The following is a 22231-nucleotide window of genomic DNA, read 5'->3' on the forward strand; positions in this document are numbered from 1 at the left end:
GTCTGACGTGACCCATAATGGGATGTCCTCACATCTTTGTTTAGCGGTAGCGATAACAAAGATATGATTTTAATGAGATTGCCTTTTGGGTATTGGTATTGATTATTGCCTCGATAAACTAAACAATGTATATCTCTACAATATAAACCTTTATTCACATATTCATGTTCGTCAACAATCATAATTAGTCTTGAGGGTGCCATGGTACCAATGCACAGATTCTACATTTACACATTTTCATCATCTGCTGGACCAAATGCAAGTGACTGCAAAAACACCCCTGTTTGTGTGAATGGGCTGTCCTCCTCTCTTGTCCATCCCAGTCTACTTGAGATCCATAGGGGTCGGAAGCATGCTGGCACCCTTGACCAGTCTGGGAGATCTCCAACGAATTACCATGTGCTCCACAACCTACAAAACAGATCTCAGGATGAGTAAGTTAGTGAGTGGGCAGGATCTGACAATCATGATATTAGTAAATACAGTGTTCCTGTTTACCGGTAATTACCAGTTTTTGACCAGTAAAATTAGGCTTGGACTGTTCATTCTTGTGAATATTCAGACCTGTGAAGATCCGGGATAGAATAGATCTTCAGCAACCCATGCTTGCCATAAAAGGCGACCATGCTTTTCGTAAAAGGCGATTAATGGGATCGGGTGGTCAGGCTCGCTGACTTGGTTGATGCATGTCATCGATCCCAATTGCGTAGATCGATGCTCATGATATTAATCACTGGATTGTCTGGACAAACCAACCAAACCAACCCTGTGTAAATCTTTGTTGTTGAACAAAACATTGTTGATAGTCAAAAAGTAAATTTTTAGAAAGAAGTCAGCTTGCCTGTTATCATCAGGGCTTCCCACTGCCTATTTTTAGTCCAAGGAAATAATATTTCGCTTGTTTAGAGATTAATTATCTATTTGTAGTGACTTAGTCTTCAATCAAAGTGAAATATTTAGAAAAAATGATAAAATTGTGATTGAACTTTGTGTGAATCTTAACAAATTACTTCAGAAATGACGTCACTGAATTTGTCAGCCATGAAAGTACATTTAATTGAAACTGATGTTGAAAGAATTACAACTAGGTAACTTCATACAATTTTCACTTGTTCAAAGTTGGGACTGACAAAAATTGGGTGGGCCTGGTATTATTTAGAGTTGCCAGTCCACTGGCAGTTTCAAAAGCCAGCGGGAACACTGCACATGTGCAGCAGATCCAGGAGTGAACGAAAACCTATGATCTGTCGATGCACTTCCTGCACACCATCTTCCTGAGGCAAGGGAGATAACTGATTATAAAAGTCCAGTTTCCACCCTTGTCGATCTTGGCAGGAATTTCTGGGCGCAATTGTAGCGTCACCGGTGGCTATTAGGAGTTACGTCCCTTCTATGTCCCTCTTATTGACCGATTCCACCTCTCATATCACTCACATTTGCTTCAAACAAATTGGCGTCGCACAGTCAAGACGATTTGATCGATAATCAAGATCGATATTGTAATAAAACGAGTCTTACTTTGCAATGTGCATCAAATCATGTGAGCACCTTGATTAAATACATGAAAAGATTTGAAATGTATCCCTTAAAAGCCGAGCTGGCTGTTCCAGTACACATGCTTTGCAAATCCAGCAATTGACCGATTGGCAGTTTACCAACCGGATGTCTTGTTCGTAACGCGATTTTGATTAGACTATGGATAGACTCGTTACTCCAGCGAAAACATATCTCCATAATTCTAGCCTAGTTCGGCAAAGGTGGAAACTTGACTTTTACAGTCAGTTAACTCCCTTGCCTCAGGAAGATGCCTGCACACTCACACACTCTCTGGATCCGCCAGTGGAGTTGTGGTACTGTAGCTTGCTGGAGTTATTTCTATCTTTTTTTTCACAGTCTTATAAACTCAGAGTGACATCATCCAATTGTTCTTAAGGTTTCTCCAATAGTGGAAAACTAGTTTTCTGTACAAAAGTTACCTGTACTTAGACCATCAGATGTCTCTGGGAAGGTTCAGAACATCTCCGGCCTCTTCTTCATCTCCTCTGTAATGCGCTTCTCCACGACGGGCATGGTCAGCTGATCGTACGCCAGGTTACAGCTCACAAACACCTGCTTCCCAGTCTTCTTAGCTGCAAGAGGAACGAACAAATCATTAGTCCCACCACGATCCCCGCCACACTGCAGACCCTGCCACACTGCAGACCCCACCACACTACAGACCCACCACACTACAGTCCCCAACACACTACAGACCCCACCACACTACAGTCCCCACCACACTACAGTCCCCACCACACTACAGTCCCACCACACTACAGACCCCACCACACTACAGTCCCACCACACTACAGACCCCACCACACTACAGACCCCACCACACTACAGACCCAAATACAGACACTACAGACCCCACTACAGTCCCCATCACACTACAGTCCCACCACACTACAGACCCCACCACACTACAGTCCCCATCACACTACAGTCCCACCACACTACAGACCCCACCACACTACAGTCCCATCACACTACAGACCCCACCACACTACAGTCCCCTCCACACTACAGTCCCACCACACTACAGACCCAACCACACTACAGTCACCACCACACTACAGTCCCACCACACTACAGACCCCTCCACACTACAGTCCCACCACACTACAGACCCCACCACACTACAGTCCCACCACACTACAGACCCCACCACACTACAGTCCCCACCACACTCACCACACTACAGACCCCACCACACTACAGTCCCCAACACACTACAGTCCCCACCACACTAGACCCCAACACACTACAGACCCCCAACACACTACAGTCCCACCACACTACAGACCCCACCACACTACAGTCCCCACCACACTACAGACCCCAACACACTACAGACCCACCACACTACAGTCCCCACCACACTACACTCCCCACCACACTACAGACCCCACCAACCTGAAGACCCACAACCCTATAGTCCCCACTACACCACAGTCCCCACAACCCTACAGTCCCCACAACCCTCCAGACCCCACCACACTACAGTCCCCACCACACTACAGTCCCCACCACACTACAGTTCCAATCAAACTACAGTCCCCACAACCCTACAGTCCCACCACACTACAGACCCCACCACACTACAGTCCCCACCACTCACCACACTACAGACCCCACCACACTACAGTCCCCAACACACTACAGTCCCCACCACACTAGACCCCAACACACTACAGACCCCCAACACACTACAGTCTCACCACACTACAGACCCCACCACACTACAGTCCCCACCACACTACAGACCCCAACACACTACAGACCCACCACACTACAGTCCCCACCACACTACACTCCCCACCACACTACAGACCCCACCAACCTGAAGACCCACAACCCTATAGTCCCCACTACACCACAGTCCCCACAACCCTACAGTCCCCACAACCCTCCAGACCCCACCACACTACAGTCCCCACCACACTACAGTCCCCACCACACTACAGTTTCAATCAAACTACAGTCCCCACAACCCTACAGTCCCACCACACTACAGACCCCACCACACTACAGTCCCCACCACTCACCACACTACAGACCCCACCACACTACAGTCCCCAACACACTACAGTCCCCACCACACTAGACCCCAACACACTACAGACCCCCAACACACTACAGTCTCACCACACTACAGACCCCACCACACTACAGTCCCCACCACACTACAGACCCCAACACACTACAGACCCACCACACTACAGTCCCCACCACACTACACTCCCCACCACACTACAGACCCCACCAACCTGAAGACCCACAACCCTATAGTCCCCACTACACCACAGTCCCCACAACCCTACAGTCCCCACAACCCTCCAGACCCCCCCACACTACAGTCCCCACCACACTACAGTCCCCACCACACTACAGTTCCAATCAAACTACAGTCCCCACAACCCTACAGGCCCTAACACACTACAGTCCCCACCACACTACAGTCCCACCACCACACTACAGTCCCCACCACACTACAGACCCCACCACACTACAGTTCCCATCAAACTACAGTCCCCACCACACTACAGACCCCACCACACTACAGTCCCACCACCACACTACAGTCCCCACCACACTACAGACCCCACCACACTACAGTTCCAATCAAACTACAGTCCCCACCACACTACAGTCCCCACCACATTACATTCCCCATCACACTACAGTCCCCATCACACTACAGTCCCCACCACACTACAGTCCCCACCACACTACAGTCCCCATCACACTACAGTCCCCACCACACTACAGTCCCCATCACACGACAGTCCCCATAACCCTACAGGCCCCAACACACTACAGTCCCCAACACACTACAGACCCAACCACAGACCCCACCACAGACACTACAGTCCCCACCACAGACCCCACCACACTACAGACCCCACCACACTATAGTCCCACCACACTACAGTCCCCACCACACTACAGTCCCCATCACACCAAAGTCCCCATCACACCACAGACCCCACCACACTACAGTCCCAACCACACTACAGTCCCCACAACCCTACAGTCCCCACAACCCTACAGACCCTATCACACTACAGACACCACCACACTACAGTCCCCACAACCCTACAGTCCCCACAACCCTACAGACCCCATAACACTACAGTCCCCACCACCCTACAGTCCCCAAAAACCCTACAGACCTCACCACACTACAGTCCCCACCACACTACAGTCCCACCACACTACAGACCCCACCACACTACAGTCCCCATCACACTACAGACCCACCACACTACAGACCACACTACAGTCCCCACCACCCTACAGACCCCACTACACTACAGTCCCCACCACACCACAGACCCCACCACACTAGTCCCCACCACACTACAGTCTCCACCACACTACAGACCCCACCACACCACAGACCCCACCACACAACAGACCCTAACACACAACAGACCCTAACACACTACAGACCCTAACACACAACAGACCCTAACACACCACAGACCCCACCACACCACAGACCCTAACACACAACAGACCCTAACACACAACAGACCCTAACACACCACAGACCCTAACACACCACAGACCCCACCACACCACAGACCCCACCACACAACAGACCCCACCACACAACAGACCCTAACACACAACAGACCCTAACACACTACAGACCCCACCACACCACAGACCCCACCACACAACAGACCCCACTACACTACAGTCCCCACCACACCACAGACCCTAACACACTACAGACCCTAACACACAACAGACCCTAACACACAACAGACCCTAACACACAACAGACCCTAACACACTACAGACCCCAACACACTACAGACCCCACCACACAACAGACCGACCACCCTACAGACCCCACCACACTACAGTCCCACCACCCTACAGACCCCACCACATTACAGTCCCCACCACACTACAGACCCCACTACAGACACTACAGTCCCACCACACAACAGACCCCACCACACAACAGACCCTAACACACAACAGACCCTAACACACTACAGACCCCAACACACTACAGACCCCAACACACTACAGTCCCCATCACACTACAGACCCCAACACACAACAGACCCCACCACACAACAGACCCTAACACACAACAGACCCTAACACACTACAGACCCCAACACACTACAGACCCCAACACACTACAGACCCCAACACACTACAGTCCCCATCACACTACAGACCCCGACACACAACAGACCCCAACACACTACAGACCCCAACACACTACAGTCCCCATCACACTACAGACCCCAACACACTACAGACCCCAACACACTACAGACCCCAACACACAACAGACCCCAACACACTACAGACCCCAACACACTACAGTCCCCATCACACTACAGTCCCCATCACACTACAGACCCCACCACACTACAGACACACCACACTACAGACACACCACACTACAGACCCCACCACACTACAGTCCCCACCACACTACAGTCCCCACCACACTACAGTCCCCACCACACTACAGACCCCACCACACTACAGTCCCCACCACACTACAGACCCCACCACACTACAGACCCCACCACACTACAGACCCCAACACACTACAGTCCCACCACACTACAGACCCCAACACACTACAGACCCCAACACACTCCAGACCCCATCCCCAACACAACAAATACAGCCCAAGGCATCAATACCTCACACTACATTCACAGCCCGGAGCCCTACATATCCTGTACATTGATGTCCAGTATTGAGAGATAACAATTCGAATGAGATAACCAAGCTTGATATAATAATAGCCAAGTGTACCGACAACATGTATACACGTTAGCGAAGGGCCTGTCTGCAGGTCAGGAGGGGGTTTTCAAGGCTATTTCCCAACACACCATCTGCCTGCTGCATGTAGGAATACTTGCCAGTTTATTTTTAGAATTTCCCAGACCTTCAGTCTGAAAATATCCTCCATTTATAGAATGTTGTTGACATGCATGTTTTCAGCATCAGGAGCAGAACTAATGCCCCACAACAGGTATTCGGAGATTTCTTCAACTTTCTGTTTAGTTACCTCATAATCGTTTTTTTACCAATATTTGTCAGTGGTTCAAAGGACCAGCACATAGAAAGTCTACAGGTCCTGGTGGATCTCCATTAGACACAATGGTGCCGACCAAAAAAGGTTATAAATTGTATTATTTCATTCCAAATCTAGAGGCTCAACATGTACTAAATTTCAGTAATAAAATAGGAGTGGGCAACTACTGAGGAATGGTACCTGTGAAGAGTAGGAAGAATAGGTCTACAGCGACCCATACATGTAAGAGGCGATTATGCTTGTAAAAGGCGAATAACAGGATCAGGTGGTCAGACTCGCTGACTTGGTTGATGCATGTCAACGTATCCTAACTGAGTGGATTGATGTTCATTATGTCAATCACTGGATTGTCTGGTCCAGACTTGATTATTTTCAGACAGCTGCCATTTAGCTGGAATATTGCTGAATGCAGCGTTAAACAACAAACAAACAAACAAATTATATGATTACCGGTAATAACAATTCCACTAGTCAAAGCATGTCAGACGCTATGCCTGACTCAAGCTGTCAATGCTACTGTCAAACCCATTTGGCAGGCGAACAGCTTAAGGACACGCCCCAAATAACAGCTTAAGGACACGCCACAAATAAAAGTCGCATTAACTATTCACCAAATAGGCTTTGCATATGATCATCTAACTTGCATATGATATGCATATATCTCAGCTTGCTAAAACTTTCAGTAGCTTATTATTGTGGACTTTAATGAACCAAAACACTTGAATTAAGAGTTGTAGATTGTCTTTTATTGTATCCTGCATATTTAAAGATTTGATACATAAGAATAAACCCAATATTTTTTTTAATAATAATTTATTTCAAACATTTATAATTATTAATTTCAAGAAATAGTTCATATTTTACCAGTTTGCTATCAATGAAAAAAAGAAGGATTTAAACAAACTCAGTTAAATTTAAGATATCAGAGACGTGACTAATAAAATCAGTTGCACTTAGAACGTTCCTAATATGAAAAGCATTCCACCTTCAGTTATGTAATTCAGGTGAGACCAAGAAAATTTACAAATGTTACGTTTGATTTCGTTTTATTTTAACCTCTGGATGTTTGAAAATGTCAGGATATGTTCTGGGATAATAATGTGTATTTTTCTATCAAGTATTTAAATGTGCAAAGTATTGGTTCAATCGTCTTTCTTAATGAAGTCTTAACTGTTTGAAATCACCCAGCCTCTTTACAGCGCCCAATGCCAAAATAAACCCAGCAGGCAGAGGAGTGAAACAATTCAGCAGGCTAAAGGTTAAAGCCAAACTTGACTGAAAAATCAAACTGTTGTTAGACATCTTAGTTGATCACATCAATATGCTGTTGATTATGCTGATAGTGTCATGCACCGGGTACACCACAGTACATAAGCATTCTATAACAATATCACAAGGAGTGGTTTTGAGATAGTCCCTACCAGTGTATTAGTCATATGTAACACATAGTTATCATTGTGGTGACGTGGCTATCATATTCATCCAAACACCTCACACCCAAGTACAATGTATAACTTTTTGACCTAGATATCTAATTCTAGGCACCATCCATATCAGAGCAGACACCATCAAGAAATTTCATTTATTTGTTTTTGTTTGTCATTTATTAACGCCTCACTCAGTAATATTCCAGCCATACATGGTCAGTAAATAATCAAATCTGGACCAGACAATCCAGTGATTGACATAATGAACATCGATCTCGCAAGTAGGATAAGATGACAGTAAAGTTTACATTGCTTGTGTCAATATCTGTGACATATAGTTTCATGACAGGCCTTGCTTGCATTGTGGCCATCTGTGAAGTTGGTTGGTTTGTTGTTAAACGAAGCACTCAGTAAAATTTCAGCTATATGACGGCGGTCTGTACATAATCGAGTCTGGACCAGACAATTCAGTGATTAATATCATGAGCATCGATCCACACAATTGGGATCAATGACATGCATCAACCAAGTCAGCGCGCCTGACCACCCGATCCTGTTAGCCGCCTCTTACGACAAGCATAGTCGCCTTTGACGGCAAGCATGGGTTGCTGAAGACCTATTCTACCCTGGATCTTCACTGGTCCCATCTGTGAAGTATCACCATTAAAGCAATGGTCATAGTGACCTCAATATAATTCAACATGGACCTGGCCAAGACGGCTGACAGAATTAAATCCACAGTAGCCTGTAAATAATCATGTAAATACCTGGTAAAATTGTTTGTATGCAAAGAACAGTAGCAGTGCCCATCCCAACCAATTCCTGAATGTCCTATAACCATCCCACCTAAAACATGTTGGTTTCTTTGTTGTACGCCGCACTCAGCGTCTTTAAATAATCAAGTCTGGATCATGAGCATCGATCTACGCAATTGGGATATGATGACATGCATCAGCCAAGTCAGTGAGCCTGGCCACCTGACCCTGTTAGTTGCCTTTTACAACAAGCTTATTTGCCTCTTAAAAGCATTTTTAGCTAAAGACATGTTCTAACCCAGATCTTCACAGATCCAAGAAACATGTATCATGAACCAATTTGACATCACCACATCTGGTAACAGTTGAACTCAAACATGCCCAATTTCGTGAAATTTGCACCACGTTTCATATTTCACCTCTATTGACCTTGACCTCATGCTGAGCTCAACCCAAATGTTGATAACATGAAGACTCTGGCACAGAGATCATAAATACTGGTTTCATCAAGTTCCCTTCATAAATACTACAGTTATTGTGAGCACAAGATCTTTTAATGCACAGTTCATACTGAGTGACTTCGACCTTCAAGGTAATCCAATGAAATGCAAGAACAATACTTTATGCAAACTTTGTGGTCATAAGGAGGTACGAGTGGCTCAGTCTTAGGCACCGCGTGCAGAGTTACGTCCCTTGGTCACACCAGAAACCTATGATTGTGGGTTCGAATTAAGGGTTCGCCCCTATTATGTTCCTAGGTTTGTCAGCACCATACCCATGCTCGTGGGTTTCACTGAAGTGGTAAACGTCCGAGACCTGCATCACTTCAGGCTTTCCTCCCACATTAAGCTGACAAGCCATGATATAACTGGAATACTGTTAACAGCAGCGTTAAACCCAATTCACTCACTCATTCACCTAGTGGTCATACAGATATGAAATTTTCATATCAAATTGCCAAAACCTTCTGAATGAAACTGCTTACAAGACATTGCATGAGAGTATGACCTTCAAACTGACCTTGCTGAAGACCTATTCTCTACCTGGATCTTCACGGGTCCGGTTATTATAGATCTCAATAGGCAATTACAAAGGCATTCCAAACAGGTAGCAATGTAACTGGTAACATTGTCTGTAATGCGTTTGTGCCAATAGCTTCCACAATCATGTTAACACTCTCAAAGAACAATAAAACAAGAGATTGTATATCATCTATCATGTCTGTGGAAAGTGATATTTCATATCCCACACAATTCGATTTCAAGTGTGATCAGAGTGTTGAGAAAAGCTTTACACAAATGATCCATCAGGAATAAGGAATTCCAGGAATGTTCCCATATGTGATAATTCTGTGTGTTAATTCTAAATGACCAATCAAGCCATTAGCCACAGTCATGACAAATAAAGCAATTAGCAAGCAACACAGCCAAATGTCAGTCTCACCCAGCCTCTGTGCCAGACTCGCTGCAATGGGGTTGGAACTGTCTCCAAACAAGTGGGTTGCAAGTGGCAGAGATTCCTAGAAACAAGGAAATAAACCATGTTAACATCCTCAGCGGTAGCCAGAACTTGTATCTGGTTTTATTGATATTGAGGTAATCCAAGCATGTGATTAATCCTAATGTGTTTATTTAAAGCATTAATTGTTTATTGTTAGGCAAGTTTATCTCTGTAGCCATTGTAATATGTAGCTACCAGTGGACTTGTCTTGCATCAAAACACGGGCTGTGTACTCGCGGGCAGATGACAACAGAGTACGCTGATCACTGTGTCGGATTAACGAGACTGATTAATGAGTGATTTCGGTAATTCATAATTTGGTGTGTTGGAGTCGGAGTACGAGACTGTCAGATTAACGGGTCTAAATAGCACTGATTTAATCAGTTCCCATCATTAGTGTCGGATAAAGCCGATTGTCAGATTAACGTGTGTCGGATTAACGAGACTTGACTGTATATCACATGGAGGCTGAGGTGAAATTGGGTTGATCAAAGCATTCAAGAATATTGCTCTTACTCCGTTTATAGTGATGGGTGTGTGTGGCTGCTTGTACTAGTCAGGACTTATGCCAGTTTATAGAGCTAGCCACTGACATACCATGCCGCAGTTTAACATGGATACCTCACTCAGACACAGAATACTGACTCCGAGTCGAGCAGGCGTGTTTCAACCCTTTAATGCCAACCACCGAACAGGGTAACAACAAGTACCATCTTTTAACATCTTTTGTTATGATGCGACGTTGGGATCAAACCAACGAACCTTCTGCTTTCCTATTCAGGATGAATCAGTGATTAAAACCACCTATTATCAGATCCTGGCAGCCAAAGGGAAGCAACTATGCACTGTGAAATACAGATCCTTGACAACCCAGGGCTTGATTTACGAAACTTGATTTAACTTGCACCAGGTGCATGTTGACATGAAAACCTAGTTGCACTGGCCAAAACCAGGTTGCACCCTGGTACCATAAAATTATCAAAGTAAAAACATGCACATAATTTTGAAGTACAAAGTCTGACGTCAAGCCAAAAATAGCATGACAAATAACACAGGGACTAGTGATGTATGGTAAATAAAGTTGAGGTATTGAGGGTGTTCAAAGATTGAAGTTGTGTGGACAAGTAAGCGACAAATTAGGGTAAGGGTAAGCGACAAATTTGAAATAGTTTGTAGACATGAATAGTAGGTAGCATTTTTCAAAAATAGGTTGCAATCACTATATCGAGTCCTGTAGGAAATAACAGCATCTTGTTTTACTGCCTTTGATCTTGGCGTGTGTCATGGCAATAATCTAACAATAACATTATACATCAGCTGCACAGAGTGGCACCTTCATCTTGCCATCAAGCATTTTAGAATTATAAATTTAGGTATTGGTACTTTTTATTTGATCCTTGCACTCAGGTCTCATTAAAGGAATATGTCTAAGTGTATATAAAACTAATTACCTAAGTGTATATAAAACTAATTACAGATACTAACTGCCGACTTGTAGGGTAGATCAGTTTAGATCTCTTATCATGTTTATGCATGTCTACACATTCCAGTGAACTTGGCCCAGAGCTATATTACCTGTAGATTAGATAGACAACATTAATCTCGCTCAATGAAACCTGCAAAGGAACATATACCTGTTCAGAGGCCAATATTCGACCCAAAATCTGCAGCAACTGTCAGTAAAAATTCCCAAACAGAAAGAGTGAGTGAGTTAGGTTTAACGCCGCTTTTAACATTATTCCAGTTATATCGCGGCGTGTCAGCTTAATGTGGGAGGAAAGCCCAAAGTGATGCAGGTCTCAGACGTTTACCACTTCGGTGAAACCCACGAGCACGGGTATGGTGCTGACAAACCTAGAAACATAATCGGGGCAAACCGGGATTCGAACCCACAATCATAGGTTTCTGGCGTGCCCAACGGACGCAACTCTGCACAGCGAATCGCTGCGCCTTAGACGACTGGACCACCCGTTCCCCCTCCAAACAGAAAGACAGAAATTCCCAAATCATGTTAATATTGTTATAACTAATGTGTCAGCTTGGTCAAGGTGATTTGTATTTTATTGATAACAGGACCAGTAGTGCATTGAATGTAATCTCAAATTACCTTGGAAATTAAGAAAATAAGATCCTTGCAAAAATCTCAATATTAACTAAATATCAATTTATGCTTTGTTTGAAATCCTATAAAAATTCCTGATATTAGTAGCACACAGGCAACACTCGTCATTTTTTAATTTATAGACTTGACAGACCTGAGCAAAAATGACAACCATCTTAGATGTTTTACTCCTCTTTTATACCTCTCATTCATAGGAGACAAGCAAGAAATGAATACATGTAGTATTACTTCTATTTGTCTGACCTCAATATAACTTAATTTCATAATATTTAACATACACATTTCATTTATAGATTCTCAACTTAATTTCTTATATAACACTTAACACATGCATTCTATTCATAGACTGGACACTGCTAACACTTAAAGAGAAAGGAGTCATGTCTCTGACGAAGGTACTGCATATGGATATTTACTTTAAAAACGGCAAACATCCTGCACAGATTCAGCAATGTTTATTCAAAATATAAAAAATATTGAGCTCCACAAATGTTATTTGTATCATTTTCTTTTTTATCTACACAAATATTAGGGTAAGCAAACTTTGGCCTTACTTTCCCTTGTAACCATGGTAACTGAAGTGTGAAGTTGCTGACCATTAGCCCTGTGGCTAGAACTGTTTACAATGTATCCCCCACAGCTAACTACATGGACAATTGACTTCTGTGTTAGGTGATTGTGTTATGTAAGCTGTGGTTGTTGGTTGGTTTGTTGTTTAACGCCGCACTCAGCAATATTCCAGCTATATGTGTAAGCTGTGGAATAACAGGAATAATATACACAATGAAGCATTATATGCTGACAAGCTGACTTAATAAATGTATATTATATGTTTGTTTGTTGTTTAACACCGCACTCAACAATATTACAGCTATATGACAGCAATCTCTGTAAATAATCGAGTCTGGACCAGACAATCCTGTGATTGACATCATGAGCATCAATCAGGAACACTTCCGCCCGTACCCCCACCCCTTCCAAAAGTTATATACATTTACAGATAGCTTTTTTTTCCAACAAAATAATTGTTTGTTGTTTTAGGGTTTGTTCGGTTTTTGTTGTTTTTTTGGGGTTTTTTTGTTTTTGTTTGGGTTATTATTATTTATTTTATTTTATTTTATTTTATTTTTTTTGTTGGGGGGGGGGGGGGGGATACGGGCGGAAGTCTTACCATACAATATCCTAAAATGTCAATTTTCACTACAAACATTACTGTACACAATAACATTATTTATACACCTCCCAAAATTTGTCTCCCGAACGCATGAATCAGTAGTAACTCATAATAGTAATTAACACATATGATGTTGCCTGTATCGTAACAGTTTTCCTTTTTCATATTGGAACGTTAACTTACAAATCGGGTGTTCATTGCAAGTGCCATATTTTCGAGGGACGGTTTCGCTCCAACCCAAAGATGGAAACTGTCGCTCATTTTGATAACTTGATAAAACACGGTGGTATCCGTGACGCTTGCAGTAAATGTGTGCACTGTCACTTGGGGCTGTTCTGCTTTAATGTCTGAATCTGTCATCGTTTTAGTAACGAAGAGGATGTTCTACACAAAAATCTAACGACCGTCTACGACTCGTCGCTCTTCCGCCTCAATGAAAACACATGTTCACATAAATGGTTGTCTGTACAACTAGTTCCATGTCATGTGTAGAAATGTAAACTCGTGGTGTTGGAAAAAAGGGAAAAGGGAAAAGGAAACGCTGTGTATTTGCAACAATTTCATACTACTGACAGACATAGAGACACGGTTCGAACTGTTTATAAATACAAGGAGATGTGTAAAGTAATTCTTAGAAATTGATTCTTTTCCTCAAAACTAGCCATACATTTGTCAGTATACATTTGTGTGAATTCAAAAAAGTTATATGCATTCAACATGCTATCTACAAATATATAAACCATACGATCAGTCGCACAGATAATTACATTAATAAATGGTCGACAGAGGGATATTTTAAGACATCATTCATAGAGCGTTCGTATGATAGTAGTATATGGGCCATAATCACACAACACAAAGGTTGGCAGGAGCGACCAACCAATCGTCAGCGAGTTCAAATTCTCATGACGTCACGCTCAACGAAGAAGTATTATTACGCTTAGTTCGGTCAGACATAATAATTATGCAATAAAAATGCCGATATATACAAATACATCAGTGCATATCATCTCCATGAAACAACATAACTCTTAACTTAAGATTAGTAAAGATGAGTAGCCACGGATACAAATACCATAAGTAACGTTTTGGCTGGCGAATTAGTCCCTCAATCCTGTTCAACCAATGAAAAGCGAGAAAATTGCGGAGGAATTCCACTTTGCATATAAATACTCGTCCCGAACTTTCGAGGCCAGTTTCAACGGTTAAGCCGTCGGGAAGCACTGTGTGCAATACACATTAAACTGTTATCGCCTTATTACAACAATATGCGTGAAATCGTTCATATCCAGGCCGGACAATGCGGCAACCAGATCGGTGCTAAGGTAAGCCATGGACAAATATTGCAAGTTTTAAGGATTTACCATTATACAATTCCATGGAATAGGAGATGCTCCCTCCCACTTTGACATGCCAGATGGGTGCGGTATAGCTCAAATATCGGTAGATGACAACATAGAAATTAAAAGACCAAGTGCCTTCCACCTTATTCGTTTGTTTAATCTGGCCAGAAATAAGTAAACGTGTTTCATGCAGCTAAAAGGTATGAAATACGGTTCTAGTGGTCCATTTAAACACCCATCGCCTAGCTGTGACCTATTTTCATGTGTTCGTTCATTCTGTAACACATATTGAGGATGATATTAATATTAATGTGATGCTGTCTGACATAAATTATCAATCCCCGAATTAGAGATAAGATTCACCGAATAATCATGTTAAATATATATCAACATTTATGCGATCATTCAGTACTGAGTCAGTCCTAGGCGTGCTATCTTGCTTATCCTCATAACTGGTACAGTTTAGTCAACATGTACGACATTTTGATAGGAGTGATAGTAATGATAAGATGGCTGTTTATCATACTTGTTACTTAAGCAGCTCAAGTTTCGTGATTCAGACCAGTAGTGAATAATTAAGAAACAATAATTTGGAGTTTGCGCATTAGGTGATGTTGTGATGTTCGCAGTTAGGTCGACTGCACCAATGTAGATCTGGGGCTTAATCATCGCGCTGTGTCAGTTGGTTGTGAAGGATGGCCTTGTTAGTCAACTGTTTCCCTCCAGAAGGTTGATAATACATTACATAGTTTGAAGTACTAATAACTAGGAAATATATCATCATTATTTACGCAAGTTTCTAACCTACGTAGTAGTAAAGTACAGATTCTTTTACTTTAGGCTTTTACAAAAATGAAAGTCCGACAACTGGTAGATAGTGTACCCCTCTAAAATTGTAAATTTAAAATACATTATCACAGATATTTCTCTCTCTCTCTCTCTCTCTCTCTCTCTCTCTCTCTCTCTCTCTCTCTCTCTCGATCGATCGACCTGTAACGTGGGATACTCTTAGTGTGAGAACTGCGTGGCTATTATGACATCACAATACTCCGTGTGGTCTATAAACCCATTGTGACGCCACAAAACTGACGTCATTCTAGCACCGTTTGTAGACAGGGCAAATGTCATCAAGATTAGCCAATGACTACACGCACCTGCTCACACTCTCCTTCCCAGAGTTCCGTGCGACTAGCATAATACCTCTGCCACAGGCCAGCGCCATATGACGATTCTTCACATTTTACTCAATCCATTCAAGATATTGCAGGGATGTGAAATCTCCGCGGAAAACGCGGAAATCGCGTTTTTAAAACAGTAGTTCTCGTAAGAAATGATCGAAAACCGGAAAACCGTCGCGGATTGTCCTGTTTTCGATCGGAGCTTTCAGCAGTATAGGTTTTCGGACATCAAACGTTTTCTACCACGAATACTTGCTCTATAACGTGGGGTGTGGCGTCACACAGAAATTGTAAATACTCAGAGTCTGACGATGGCTTGTTTTTAAGATAAAGTTGTCTTTTAGCCTATAAGTGAATGAGATGTTTTACCGTTGTTCGTGTGATTAGCGAGAAAACTATGAATGTTTCGTCAGCGTCCGAAAACCCATAACATGGGGATATATGTTGTATTGATGTCTTATATTTGCAATGGAGTTTTGTTTTTTGTTTTTTTTCAACAAAAGGTAAGTAAGTACAAGGTAAGTTGCTTGTCCCCAGACCCCCCTAGACTTCTCCCGTTTTCGGAAACCTACTCACATCCCTGATATTGCATATATGTTTAACCTCTTTCATGTTTGACAAATCTACACATTTAGATAAACATAATTATGTCATAGAATGGTTTGCTTTCACTGAGAAAATGTCCTAAAACGTGGAAAAACTATTTCTACATGCGTAGTTATCAGTGCTTTACAATGGTTGTACGGCCGTCATCGAAGCCACACCGAGAGCTAGCGATGCGGGCACTTTGATTTATAAAGATATATTGTCATGCACCTCACTGTCGCAGTTGTAGTAGCATATCTATGTAACTATGCAAAACACTATGTGAAGTGCACCGAAAGGCTTGCATAAGCCCAGTCGGTTCTGATTTCGGAATAAGCGCGTTTGTTTATGAAGAGAAAAGTCCGGCCACGTGATATGTAAATTAGCCTGTGGTAGCGGTGCAATGCTGTCACCAGTGCGCCAGAGTGTGACCTGCTCACTGACGACGAACGGACTACATTTCGGAGTCAATGATACAACAGATCGCTAAGGTAGCCATACAACCGAAAAACACCGCTTGCTTACATTGTAAAAAGTTGTATTTGGATACTCCCAAACTGAAAACAAGTGTTTGTTTTTTTATCGGCACCAGGCTGCAGAGAATAACCGTAAATTAACGCAAGCTTCGTAATTAAATACAAGAAAAAGCCAACGAATAAGGTTAAAGGAATTATGTAGAAGAAAATGTAACGTAAACAAGCAGATGTCTGGAAAGCTCTTAAAACAACATTACAAGGAATAAGATTAATATAAAACTGCCTAACATAAGAAAAATACATGTATATGTAAATTCCAACAAATAAGAATATAAACGCACAGAAAATGTCAACGGTATGAACATGATTCATTTATTGTTATATTATTATTTTTTAAATTACTTCCGGTTTATCTTCATATGGAAATTTAATAGATGATCAGCAATTCCTGGTTACTTTTAAAACTGGACCTGGCACTACTTTTTTGGCATAGTGTAATAATACATGGCACTATACATGAAAACAAACCAATTTTAAAACAACATTGTCATATAGAAAGTATAAAATGATTGTAAGTCAGTTGGGATACATTAATGTCCTCGGAATGATTTTCATTTTGATTTTTTTCACTAAGTTATTACTGCTATTTTCCAGTTCTGGGAAGTGATATCTGATGAGCATGGCATTGACCCCACCGGCACCTACCATGGGGACTCTGATCTTCAGCTAGAGAGAATCAATGTGTACTACAATGAAGCCACAGGTCTGTACACAGGGCAAGCAATACATATGGTTAATGTGTCACCAATGTGGAATTGTTGAGATAAATATGAAAAGTTTTCTTTATGACATATTCAGAAATAATTGTCAGTGCAAATGGTAACTCCTTTTACACTTGTATATCCTTGGAAGACCATGTACTAATTTTATGGTCTCCAGCTACAGGTAACTCAATATATTGTCAGTCTTGTAAAGTCTTAATTTTGATTTTGATAAATTCTAGGCGTTTTAATTTAAAAAAAGACTGGTTAAGTCTTAATATTGTTTTTATTTCTCAGATTGATTTACCTTTTGTCCAAACAGTGAATCATTTACGTATGAAAGGTTTTATGGTCACTATACTATGAACAGTGTTAACACTAGGTGAATACGAATGTATGTTATATTGGGGATACGTTATTTGTTAAACATATGTTTTTGCAGGAGGCAAGTATGTCCCCCGTGCTGTGCTGGTCGACCTGGAGCCAGGCACCATGGACTCTGTCCGATCTGGTCCTTTCGGACAGATCTTTAGACCCGACAACTTTGTGTTCGGCCAGAGCGGTGCTGGTAACAACTGGGCAAAGGGTCACTACACAGAGGGTGCCGAGCTGGTAGACTCCGTGCTGGACGTGGTCCGCAAAGAGGCAGAGAGCTGTGACTGTTTACAGGGCTTCCAACTGACCCACTCTCTGGGTGGTGGCACTGGGTCTGGCATGGGCACACTCCTCATCAGTAAAATCAGGGAGGAGTACCCTGACAGAATCATGAACACATTCTCTGTTGTACCATCACCAAAGGCAAGTGCCCTCTAAAAGTCATATACTGAAAGGCTGATTGTGCATGTTAGTATTCATCTTCCCGAGGCAAGAGAGTTAACTGACTTTAAAAGTCCAGTTTCCACTCTTGCCGAACTAGGCTGGAATTCATGGGCTCGTTCGTTGTGGTACCAGTGGCTATTATGAGTTATGTCCCTTCTAAGGTTCTCCTATGGACCAATCAGATTCCACCTCTTGTTTCACTTGCATTTGCTTCAAACAAAATGGAGGCGCCCAGTCAAGACCATATGTTCGATAATCAAGATCTATATTGTTATAAAACGTGTCTTACATCGTGAAGTGCATCAAATCCTGTAAGCATCTTGATTAAAAACATGAAAAGATTTGGAACATATCTGTTGACAACGAGTTTTGCGAAGCACATGTTTTCAAATTTTGCAATCGAACGAAATCTGCACAACAGTTCACAAACCGGATTTCGATTTCATTGCGCGATTTGGAGTAGTATATATTAAAACATCATCAAGGTACCTTGCTCTATCTGTAGATCACAAGACGATTACCCAATGTTTTTCATCAATAGTATCAAAAACGTTCAGTTATAAACAAATTCATATCAACAAAGTTACCCACCTATTGACTACAGAGTGGTTGATAATTTCACATAATAAAACACATTATGTGCAGTCTAAAAATGCTAGATCCGGAGTGCCTATCAGCCCTTTGTGGTGACAATGGTTCTATTGTTGAAGAGAAGCTTGGCCTGCTGGCAGTCAGAGCATAATTCAAGTTTTTCGCATTTTATGATGTACCCAATGTTACACAGACAATGTCTAGGTAACACATGTGACGCTTATTACAATGTTAAGTTTGAAATGACCCCAGACAGTGTAGCATTGTAGGGTCCGCTTTAAGATCACCAATAAAAGCATTATCTTTTGAGGAATATAACGGTGATAGACTAGTTTCTCGAAGCATGGTAAAACGTGTTTTAATTCGTTTGTTTTTCACTGCAGGTGTCCGATACAGTGGTGGAGCCTTACAACGCCACCCTCTCTGTACATCAGCTGGTTGAGAATACTGACGAAACATACTGCATTGACAATGAGGCCCTCTATGACATCTGCTTCCGAACATTAAAGCTCACTACGCCTACATACGGAGATCTCAACCATCTTGTCTCCGCAACAATGTCAGGGGTGACAACCTGCCTCAGATTCCCCGGTCAACTGAACGCTGATCTCCGTAAACTTGCAGTCAACATGGTGCCCTTCCCCCGTCTTCACTTCTTCATGCCAGGGTTCGCTCCCCTTACTTCCAGAGGAAGCCTACAGTACCGTGCACTCACCGTGCCCGAGCTCACCCAGCAGATGTTCGATGCCAAGAACATGATGGCTGCCTGTGATCCCCGTCACGGTCGCTACCTGACTGTGGCTGCCATGTTCCGTGGACGTATGTCCATGAAGGAGGTTGATGAGCAGATGCTCAACGTCCAGAACAAGAACAGCAGCTACTTCGTTGAATGGATCCCCAATAACGTAAAGACCGCTGTCTGTGACATTCCACCAAGAGGCCTCAAGATGTCGGCTACCTTCATCGGCAACAGCACCGCCATCCAGGAGCTGTTCAAGCGCATCTCCGAGCAGTTCACAGCCATGTTCAGAAGAAAGGCTTTCCTCCATTGGTACACTGGCGAGGGCATGGATGAGATGGAGTTCACTGAGGCCGAGTCCAACATGAACGACTTGGTGTCCGAGTACCAGCAGTACCAGGAGGCTACTGCAGAGGAAGATGCAGAATTTGAGGAGGAGGGAGAAGAAGAAGCTGAATAAAGCTGAATTGCTTTCAGTCCTCCAGTTCCACGACCAAACTTACAAGGCTATCCAAGCTTCATGTGACAGTATTACGAACTACTTGCTTTCTTCTTGACATTTCTTGTTCTATTATTCTTCCTGTACTCCTTGGTCACATTTTACTATATGTGTGTGTCAGTTTACATTTTTTGTGTAAAGAACACAATCTTTGAAGATCTTTTGTCTTCCGTCTCCATGAAATGTTAAGTTGAAACTAATTTGAATAAAGCTGTCAGTATTGCAAGTTATTCTATCTGTTGTATTTGCATATGACTAGCGTCCTGGTGTAATAAGTCAGATCCAGGGTGTTCCTTTTGGGCCAAGTCGCCTAAGGCGCTGCAGTTCGCTGTGCAGAGTTGCTTCTCTTTGGCATGCCAGAAATCTAAAATAGTGTGTAAGAATTCTGGTCCACCCGATTTTGTTTCCAGGTTCTCAGCGCCATACCCAAGTTTCACCAAAGCTGTAAACGCCTAAATAACGTCGGCTTCCTACGACATCAAGCTAACACCGTGATATAACTGAAATACTGTTTTAGTGGTGGTGTACCAACCTACTCATAGGGCACATGAAATACATTCGATTCGTTAACCAAGCATACAATGGATACGGTATAGGATGAGAATGCTATATCTATTACTGGGATGCAGTTTGGGGTTTCATACTTCCTAGAGCTGAAAATTAATCATTTCAGGTGAATGGTCACACAGGTTCATGAACGGACCTGACTCGGCTAAGGGAGGCAATTCAGCTGACCACTGGGTCACCTGTGGTCTCTTTGAGATCTTAATTGCTTACCACAGACCATGTGATTGAGAAGGCAAGTAATGAAAACCACACTTGTTTCAGCCTGTGATATAGCTGTTACAGTTATTACAAGAATCCGCTTCCCATGGGTTCGAATCCCATATCCGCAAACATATTGATCTTTGATATGTCAGCACCATGCCTGTTTCCGTGGGCTACGAAGTCAATGTCAACAACTACTGGATCCACCCGTGAAGATCCGTTCAGGAACCCATGCTTGTGGTAAGAGGCGACTAACTGGAACGGGTGGTCAGGCTTGTTGACTTGGTTGATGCATGTCATCGTATCCCAATTGCGTAGGTCAATGCTCATGATGTCAATCACTGGGCTGTGTGGTCCAGACTCGATTTCTTACAGACCGCCGCCCCCTTCTTTCCTAATTCTACTGACGCATTTACATCAATGGAAACTGTTGAAAGCGGCGTAAAACATAACTCACTCACTAGCCTACTAACATTACCACGTGACCGTAAGGAAGCTGTAATAGCCCAGTGGATAGCGTGTTCGATGTGATTCTATTGTCCACAATGGTTGGAACAGTGAGGTTTATCCCCTGATTACTTGTCAGCCCCACTACAGGACCGCTCCTGGCTTCTGATTGGTCGGTGGGGTCACGTGACCTCTGATGATGTCACTTCCGGTTTGGTTTGCGCAGGGCATTGTTGGTCATGCGTGCGCATCCAAGATGGCGGCACATCCGTTTCAGGAGGCGCGCACATCCAAGAGGACGGCACATCCGTTTCCGGGGAGGAGGGGGAAAAACCCAGAGAAGCGCTCGTAAAAGGTGAAAAAGATCGACATTGAAAGAAGCGCGTATAAAATCCTGCATGTGTACTGTTTTTTGTTTGTTTTTT

At 43.0% G+C, this 22231-nt stretch overlaps 2 protein-coding genes across 2 annotated transcripts; one reads left to right on the forward strand and one right to left on the reverse strand.

Moving 5' to 3' along the window:
• Window positions 1-134: 134 nt before the first annotated feature.
• On the reverse strand, window positions 135-14056 carry LOC124139355 (proteasome assembly chaperone 4-like). Its single transcript, XM_046506402.2, has 4 exons — window positions 13784-14056; window positions 10248-10323; window positions 1977-2129; window positions 135-411 (listed from the first exon to the last, which is right to left on the reverse strand). Exons 1-3 carry the CDS (start codon window positions 13958-13960, stop codon window positions 2011-2013), a joined length of 372 nt encoding a protein of 123 aa, XP_046362358.1. The 5' UTR covers window positions 13961-14056; the 3' UTR covers window positions 135-411; window positions 1977-2010.
• A 711-nt stretch (window positions 14057-14767) lies between these two features.
• On the forward strand, window positions 14768-20817 carry LOC124139283 (tubulin beta-4B chain-like). The gene is made up of 4 exons (XM_046506277.2): window positions 14768-14925; window positions 17837-17945; window positions 18386-18741; window positions 19737-20817. The coding sequence occupies exons 1-4, from the start codon at window positions 14869-14871 to the stop codon at window positions 20550-20552; spliced, it is 1338 nt and encodes a 445-aa protein (XP_046362233.1). The 5' UTR covers window positions 14768-14868; the 3' UTR covers window positions 20553-20817.
• Window positions 20818-22231: the final 1414 nt, after the last annotated feature.

Source organism: Haliotis rufescens, unplaced genomic scaffold (assembly GCF_023055435.1).
Source record: "Haliotis rufescens isolate VD_foot unplaced genomic scaffold, xgHalRufe1.0.p SCAF_17, whole genome shotgun sequence".
Lineage (NCBI taxonomy): Eukaryota > Metazoa > Mollusca > Gastropoda > Lepetellida > Haliotidae > Haliotis > Haliotis rufescens.